Source organism: Notothenia coriiceps, unplaced genomic scaffold (genome assembly GCF_000735185.1).
Source record: "Notothenia coriiceps isolate Sejong01 unplaced genomic scaffold, NC01 NC01_scaffold00037244, whole genome shotgun sequence".
Lineage (NCBI taxonomy): Eukaryota > Metazoa > Chordata > Actinopteri > Perciformes > Nototheniidae > Notothenia > Notothenia coriiceps.
The window spans coordinates 3,535,813-3,545,137 of NW_011369945.1; the positions used below are offsets into that span (position 1 = coordinate 3,535,813).

A 9,325-nucleotide genomic window follows, 5' to 3' on the forward strand; every position below is an offset into this window, starting at 1 on the left:
CGTTTTACTTATGCAACTTATCAGAAATAATAAAAATGTGTGAAAATTAATAAAAACACCCGAGCGTGTATATGGTTTTATCTCGATTACATGTGACGTTTATTTCTAGTTTTACATGTTCACTTTTAATCTGTTTTCTTGGGAAAAAATAAATACGTTTTCGGTCATTTAATTATGTTAGTAATTGTTTTGAACACTAAACCTTTTACAACATACTAAATTCGTAACAAGAAACCTTTATTATTATAACATTTACGTACATGAAACATTAACTAAATGTAGTTAGCTCTTGGTAAATTGGTTCAACGTCCGACGTACTGAATACAGTTTAATGTCTAAACCTGTAACTTTAGGAACTATCGCCGCCCGGAGGCCAAGTCCATTGCAGAAGCATAGAGGCCATGTCAGTCGTCGTACGTCCGTGTCCCATATACGTCCTTAGGACTCCAGTTTAAATAGTCGAAAATTCTGGAAAAAATTCTGGGAAAGGTATGTAAAATTCTCGCCGAGTAGCGTTGAAACTCAGATTGCGCCAATGTAACCGGGCGGTCGTGAAATGAAGTGTGGAAATCGATCCCCAGCGCTGGCTTTCCCTTTAAGAACCGGCTGTTGGCTATGGCTTTTTATCCTTTGTCAAACCCGCTTTTGGCTTTACGGCTTTCCGGCTTTTACTAATTAGTCCTTTATACTATATACATATGTAAAAAATGCGTTACAACAAGTCCAACCGGACTAATACCCTTTCCTATTTACTAATACCCTTTTCGAATTGAATTATTATTAGTGACGTTTAATAGCCCAGGTATTTTGCTAAATAACGTCGTCGAAAACTTACGTATGTCAGTGTAATTAGCGTTCACGTTCCCCCGTAAAAGAAAAGGAACATCCTATGTGATGTTGTTCACGTAAGTCTTCGTTTCGCGTTCCACGAAATTTTGACGTATTTGTAGATCCGGTCATCCGCGATGTTTGTTTATCACATTTGTATTTTCTGGGACCATTTCAGTCCGGGAAGTTGTTCGTTGTTTGCGTGGATATTCACGTACGTATGTTTACACCCGTTTTTGACCTATTTAGGTCGTACTTACATTGCGATAAATGTTACTTATTGTTAACTTTAAAGTTCCTAGACATTGATGTCCCTGACAGACCAGGAGATTCCGTTTCATCATTTGTAACATATTTTTATGTATTTTCACTTTTGACCTAGTTTCTAGGTGTTAGTTTAATGTTTAATTTAATCCGTTAAAGTTCTTAGACGTTATTCCACCAGGCAGGAGTACCGTTACATTTGTTTGTAACATAGTAGAATCTATCGCGCTTTCATCGTTTATATAAACTTGTGTGATACGACCGACAGTAAGGGGGATTTACTATTGGACTCTACCACTTAATCATTGAGTCGGTTACTTTTAACAAGTCCTTTTGCACCATATACTCATCTGTACATCTTGATTCTATTCCCGAATACGGTATTCCGGTCGGAACTAGATGAATAATTTCCTTTTCACCCTCCGAAGAAAGAATACTTGTCATCGAAGAGAACGAAATAGTCCGGTATTCAGACAAGGGAGAAGAGTAGGTTCGTGTTACTCGTCCCGGTCCGCGACTTGTCAGAGAGCGACAGTCCACGACTAAACTAGAATCGCAGCGCGTATAACACAGCGCCCACAAAACTAAAGTTGCACCCCTCATTTGGGACTTCACCACTTTCAGAACGTCAATCGTCCGGGGAGGCTCTTTTACAGTGGACTTCGTGGCAAAATGTTTAGCCGTTAGCGCGGCTGAGAAAGAGACTATAAAACATTTATAGACGGTTCCGCGGTCTGTACAACCGACACTCGGTCGGCCGCTCGGTACCAGCGCGCCGGCACGAACAGCCGGCGCAAAACTAATGCATTAGTAGTGTTCGTTGTGCAAATCCGGAATGCGTTGGCATGGACAAGAGACGCACTGTAAGCACTACTAAAAAAACCCACGATCTTGAAAGCCGTCTTCCTTTCCCGAAAATGTGTAAAACGGCTATTAAAACCGCCGGCTTATAACCAACGTAGGGATTGTAAATATATTAACTAACATTTCTATACGTGTGATTTGTCCACCGTCTTGTGCTGATGACAAAACAAACAGCTGAATGACTGATTACATCGCATGAAAACCAGATCTTTTCGCGAATATGATTAAGGGGTAAATAATACATAATAACGTGATTGAGGCTTCGGAGGAGGAGGGTACTGAAGTTCGGAGGAGACACTCCAGTCCAAATACGTCATACCGACCGAAACAACCGAATACATCTGAGACACGAGAAAGTAAGGTCAATTTTGAGCGAGTTCTTTTGGTAATTCTTTTGGTCATAAACTGGTATTTGCTTTGTTAGACTGTTTTGAAACTTGATACTTTTCATATAATCTTGAACCCACCGAAGGTCGGCCCCATTACGGTCTCCTCGAGGGAGTGTTTATCGGCTCCGCACAATTTAACCACGACCCCGACAGCCCCGATTCGGACCGTGTATCCTGGCTACGAGACTGCAGTAGTGGGAGTGTGTAAACAAGGTATACAAATGTTTTTGCATAATTATACAAATTTGAAAAAGAGCAAGAATTATACTCTGATTATAATCCAGCTATACACAACGAAATGAAATTTTATGCGCCTAGAGACACTGGCTATATCAAACCGAAATCTGGGTCCCGGGGCTGCTCCTTGCGTATGCCATTTTGCGTATGCGTTTGCGTTTTTTCAGAAGGGCAAGTGGTGCGTAAGCTAAGTAATTACAAGGCAAGTGTGATCTGCGACGTTACGCCTTTGCGACCTTTCCGACTTCAGTAATACGGGTCCGGACATTGCACCCGCGACCGGACGACGGTGTGTATTGGTTTCGTCGCTTCTTTGGGACCTCGACCAACCGGTACCAACGCCCGAGACAAATAAGGCGCCACCTTGCTGCACAAGAGAGACTGACATAATATGAGAGTTCCATCAGGTGGTCGTCTAACTTTTTGTGGGGGGAGAGGCGGAGAAGGTTCCTCGGCTCCCCTGGCACGCCGGTCTCAAAGTCAATTTTTTTTTTACAAAGGCGGCCAGGTTAGTACCAGCATTTCAAATTTAGAAAGCATGTTTTAATCTTTTTCACGGCTAGTTCTCCAGAAGAAAAACAATAATAACTCGAAATTTTGTTAACTATTGCTGAAGACAAAAGAGACATTATATTATAAATTTATTTCGCCACGGACGGGAGAAGACACAAAAGGAGGGGGCAGAAACTGTCGGGTCGTCGTCGTTCCTCTGCAACCCTCTCCCTCCATCCCGATAAAGTTAGCATGTCTTTTTACTAGGTATATCCCGAATGTGTGCCTTCGGCAACCTGGGGGGTCTCGCAACGCGATTACGGCCAGATGGGGGAACCCTGGGGGGGGGGGTGTCTCGCCTCGTTCCGTTTGCTTGAATTTTATCTTCGTCGTAAAATGCCGCGCGATACCCCGGCGGAACTTCCCCAAAGGGCTGTACAGCAAAGTCATTTAAATTTCCCACAAAAGGTACAAACAAGCAACGACACCCTCGAAGAATTTATGGTAACCTTTACGGCAAATTTATTGAAAAATTATGGAAATTTAAAAGCGAGTTACTTAAATAGTTTGAAAATATCGAAAAATCTGGCGCTTGTGGGACTCCGTCGCCCTGAGACTAAACCGGGGCTCATGTGGGGTCGTGGTTGCATTCGTTTGACAGCTCATTCGCATATAGCTATGAGAGGATTACTTTTTTTTCATTATGTCTATATTATTAAAAACCTTCTTTTTTTTTTACAATACATCATGATAAACAGCGTTTACAATGTTTAACGAATTATTGTACTATTAAACATAAAATCGAACATTGTTTTAATTTATACTCCAAACATGTACTGACGAGAACGTCGTCTTAGGTATGCTAGATTAGAGAGAGTTTGTTGTAAGATTGTTTGCCTTCCTCCTCTTATTTCACTTCAACTTTTATATATTTCAGTCACTAGGCAAGTTCACTGTACTCTGGTGACATTTAGCTCAAGCTGGCATAACACCTGTAGTAACTTAATTCTGACCCGAGTTTTGTGCACAATCTTCCAGCACCCATGATCAATGTTTATAGCAATCAGGAAACATTCACAGCTCACAACTACACATCGCTTCCCCATCATGAATTGTTAGATAAAAAAAGTTTAGCGAGGTCCGGTTACACATATGTTGAGCGAAAATAGCGGAAGGATAAAAAACAAACAATCCAGACGAGGCTGGTGTTTGCCACGTGTGACGTCACACAGCTGGGTTAATGGCTGGCAAGCTTTTCGCTACCGGAGCGGAATAACACGGCAAAGTGGCACACATTTCATGTTATTTGGGGGGTATTTATGGAAAGAATCATTGATGTTGATATGTCAAATGAAACAGTGGAAAGTGATGAAGCGATTTATTAACACAGAATAACGTTTATTTTGGACATTTCATGGACTTTAACCGTACCTCTATGTGCGTGCCACAAGTACCGCCATGATTTTTTTTAAGCACATTTTTTTTGGGGGATAGCTGGAAACATGGTCACTTAAAGTGGAAATAGTTCTTTATTTAGAAGAAAATGTAAAAAGAACATTGTGGCTGAGTATATGTAGGACTTTGTTTGGTTTCCTTATATCATTGTTCTACACAAAAGGGTCTGTTCTGCAGCACCTCTTTTCACCCTCTGTCTGAAACCAGAGCCCAGACTGCAGAAGTAAACAAAGGAGTCCAATGGAGGCGTTTTTATACAGGGGGGAGTGTTTGTGAAAGAAAATCCCTCTGGAGGGAACACAGGGAGCCTTTGCAGACCATTTACATGCACAACAACCTATAGAATGCACATCAGGGAAGGTTAACCCCCAAAAAGCACAATGCAATGTTTGGAAAGTCAATCCTGATTGGACCTTATAGTTATGCAACGTTTTTGTTTTCAGAGAAGTTAGTTGTGTGAATGACCAACAGTTGATGGAAAGCTGTTGTTGAACTGTTTACAGGTATTTCAGTATCACATATATTTTTATTTATTCAAATATCTGTTTCCTAAGCCGTTGAGATTCGTCAGCCGCTCTCTCTATACTCAGTCTTTTTTCTTTATCAGTTTATATCTGGCGTCGACACTTAGCAGCCTCCTGGGTCTTGATGGAGTTGCCTAAAGTGATTCCCTACCCATTTGTTGCAGAGTGGATATTTGGATCACGGCCCGTCTCTCAGAAACCATCTCCACCGTCCTCCTGAGAAGACGAAACCAGCTCACTCTATTAATCATGCAGGAGACTATACCCGTACAGTGTAAAGATTCAATTGCAAAGTAAATGGATTAGAGGAAAGTGAATTGCCTTATTGAGGTATAGAGTATAGGCAGGAAACATAGGGAACGAGAAGCTGGACTGCTGACGGTAAATAGAATCGTTTGGGGAGCGAGGGAGCGACCTAAGGAAAATAGTAATAGCAATTAAAGAAATCAGCATTTGTTAGAATTCTTTGTGAAATGACTGTCATGTTTTCTTTGAATTCAGTACCCAGGATAACTCCGTTTAAGCCTTGCTTTGTATTTGGCATACAATATATTTTGGAGCCTGTGTACAGTTTGTCTGAAAACTTGGAGATGCTGATGTCATTTTATGGAATTAAAAAGATATATAATAAGGACAATAATCTCTCTTAAGTAATCACTCAACTGCTGCGTTTGTTGACATGAAAACTGAACACTTGGTCTCTATTCATCTTAATTTGCCCTCATAAATGCATAGATTAATGCATAAACATTCAATTAAATAAATGGAAATTCAATGTTTTTAAATATATTATATCATCAAATTACAATACGGGTAGTAATACATTATGACCGGCAAAGAGAATCAAATGAAACCACTGGCTGTTGGATATGAAAATGTCCTCAATGAGTAGGGAATAGTATAGCCGAGAGAGAGGCTTTGTACAAAGTATTTTTAGAAATGTGTGCTCATCCATACTTTGTTTGATTAAGAGCTATATAACATTTCATATTTTTTTATAAAAAAATTGTTTTTGTCATGCTTTGGTTTCAAAAATGAAATGGCAAAAACATCTCCCTCAACAAAATGGTGACTCTAACCTTGGGCATTGGTACTTGCTGAGAAATGTGTCATCTGCGCAGCCCAAATGTTAAAATATAAAAAAACTGTGGGTTAAGATGAAACCAAGACTAAATGCTATCATCCCCTCACACCTGTGTTGTGCAGTCTTGTATAAAGTGATGGGTGCTGCTAAAACATGTCATTATGTGTACAAATGATGTTGTTCTGAGTGTACCAGGTTCAGCAACTTTTATCTCCCCACAGTCTATTCTGAAAAAAATCCCAAACTATTTCCTAAGTTTTGTTGCAACCACCATCACACCCATAATGCAATATGGTATTTTAGAATGCGAGGAAATCCGTTTTATTGGCCCAAGTATGTGAACACAAACAAGTTATTCAATGTATTTTTATGATCTCGATTTACTTCCAAATAAATATACATAACATGCTTTGTATACAAGTATGAAATATGTATAGTTAAGAAGAACAATAAATAGAAAAGTTGTTTTACTGTTGAACTGATTTAAATTCATCAGTGACTGCCTGTGGAAAGAAAGTGTTTTCTCATCTGTGAGTTTTGACATACAGTAAACTATACATATATTACATTACATGTTACTTGTAACAAAGCGACTTACATACTCAATACTGTGGGCAATCCCCACAGGAGCAATTTGGGTTGAAGTGTCTCACCCAGGGACACAACGACATGCAGTGGGGTTTGAACCTGTGACCCCCTGATCCGAACACAAACGCTCTATCCACTGCGCCACACGCATATATATATCCATATATAAACCTATGGAACTGTTCCAAAGGTTTCTACCTGATCATAGATTGACATCAAAGTCCTCCTGCTGGACATTAGTGGTTGTAGAAGACAAAAGACGTAGCCCAGCTATTCCCCTCGCTTGTTGAATATTTAATTTCAGACAATTAATAATTTACCTCGGGATAACATGGTGGATTTCTCCCTCTCAAAAATGCTTCCTGGCTGATGGAGGGAAAGGGCGGGTGGAGGATTATTCCAAGAAACCTGCATTTTTATAAAAACTAGGAATTTGTATTCTTATAGCAAACAGATTTGAAATGCTCATGCATTGCCTGGTGAAGTTCTCTTCCGTTACTTTGACTTTGTTTTGAAATGTCATGACCTTGCAGGGCTTAGATATTTCACCTTTGACACAGTGATGGAGATTCCACTTAATAACTGAGCTAAAGGAAAGAATTCAGTCCATATGTTGATGACTATAGGAAATGTGATGCATGTTGGCAGCAGATTGAACTAATGGAGTGAAGGGGGATTTATTCAGCAAGGGGATCTGCTGAGGGAGGGAAACCAGGAAACCATCTTTTATATTGTCTCAGGATTAGATTACAGCCAATGAACAAAACTGAGGGATAGACTTGTCTGTTTAAACCGGCCATTTGGGGAAAAGTAGGAAAACAGTGCAAATATAAATGATAAAGTAACAATAAGGTACAGATCCAAAATAAACACAATGCCAAACAAATCCAAATGGGATAATGATAATGATAATGATAAACCTTGGCTGGTTTAATGGGGATTAGCTAAATGAGATGTATGTACTTTGGTTTTGACATTGCACTAGACCAGGGGTGTCAAACTAGACTTCTGCTTTTAGACGTAGTTAATTATGAAGTTATTACCCTATCCGATAATAATCCAATGCAGAGGCAATAATGTAATATAATACATTGTTTTATATATATTATATATTTATATATGTATTTTTATAGTCTTAAAGTTACAACCGGCCCTTTGAATGCAACCCTAATACTAATGTGGCCCGCGATGAAATTGAGTTTGACACCCCTGCACTAGACCATAATATAATATTGACCACATTTCTAAATTATACATTTTTACTAGGAATTCAGAAACTATTGCGAGACATTAAATATTTTTGAAAGAATGAAACTACTTGCCAAATCAACCCTCTTAAGGTTTAAACCGTGGATGTTTGGCAACAGGATATGTTTTTTTTCCGATACAAGCTGAACATCTTTCTGTTTTTCCAGGGTGGAGAGGTCCACAGATCAGGTCATCAAGCCCGTCAACATGGAGGCCTTGTCCAAGTGGGTGGGGAAGATCCCAGCTGACGTGGTGAGGGACATGGCTGTCATTGCTCCCATGCTGTCCAGACTGGGCTACGACCCCCACGCCAACCCTCCCAACTACGGCCGGCCGGACCCCAAGGTCCTAGACAACACCAGAAGGGTGAGTCTGAGCCAGAGTGACCAGTGTTACAACCATGTTCAGAACTGTATTCTCAGTCAGTCTAAATTAACACTTTTTGAGTTATTAACACAATTATCAATAAGGGGCTCGCAGTTTTGAAATAAAATCATTTTAGTATATTTGCTTTCAAACTAAGACTTTGGATGAAAAGATCAATACCACTCATGTTTGAATGGTAATTATGAAGCTACAGCTAGCAGTTGGTTCAAAGACCCTTCTTGAAGTATAACACCACAACTTGTCTGACTTTTCTTATAGATTAAACTAACACTACAGTATAAGATTCATTAATAAGTGAACTTCAGATGTGCTAATAAGCAATCATTTGTTCCTTTCCTTGGGGCCCAGGTAACATGTCCTACTGTTTTTTAGTTTCTAAGCTAAGCCTATACAACATGCTGCTGGTCGTTACAGGGCTTCTCAAACTCCGGACCAAGGTCCGGATACGGACCGAACTGCAAATCAATCCGGACCGAACCCTGTGTCCCATTAGTACGGAGCCCCTAAAAGGACATGGAAGAAAAAAAAAGGGAGAGAGAAAAAAAATAAAGTCAGGAAAACAGATTCGTTTCTCGTGCGCATGAGAAACGAATCCGTTTTCCTGACTTTATTTTTTTTGAGAAAGTTACCGATGCACCAAGGAGAAAGTGGAACACACATTAGACAACCATTTCATTGCAGACTGTTATGTTTACGTGGGGAAATGACAGAGCATACATTATTTGAGATAGACTATATTTTGAAGTCAGACTTAATTTTATGGACATTTCGGCCAAGAGGTGTAGAGCTATTGGTTTAAGCACCGGATTGGCAAAACAGGAGAGTCTGTAAACCAGTCTGCTTTGATCTATGAATTAATGTCCGTGACTCGCAGAGTACCTGCTTCCCCCGCAGCTTTTTTATAGGGAAACAAACACTCCGAACACACACACAGAGCCAGTGGCGGACTGCCCCCCCCCCCCCCC

At 40.1% G+C, this 9,325-nt stretch overlaps 1 protein-coding gene across 2 annotated transcripts in view; it reads left to right on the forward strand.

Annotated features, from left to right (window-relative positions):
• The window catches only part of tpst1 (tyrosylprotein sulfotransferase 1), a 35,691-nt gene that overhangs the window by 9,601 nt on the left and 16,765 nt on the right, over nt 1-9,325 (forward strand). For both annotated transcript variants that reach the window (XM_010793285.1, XM_010793286.1), the window contains exon 2: nt 8,141-8,339. In XM_010793285.1, coding sequence (XP_010791587.1) covers nt 8,141-8,339 — 199 coding nt within the window. The remainder of the gene's footprint in view (nt 1-8,140; nt 8,340-9,325) is intronic.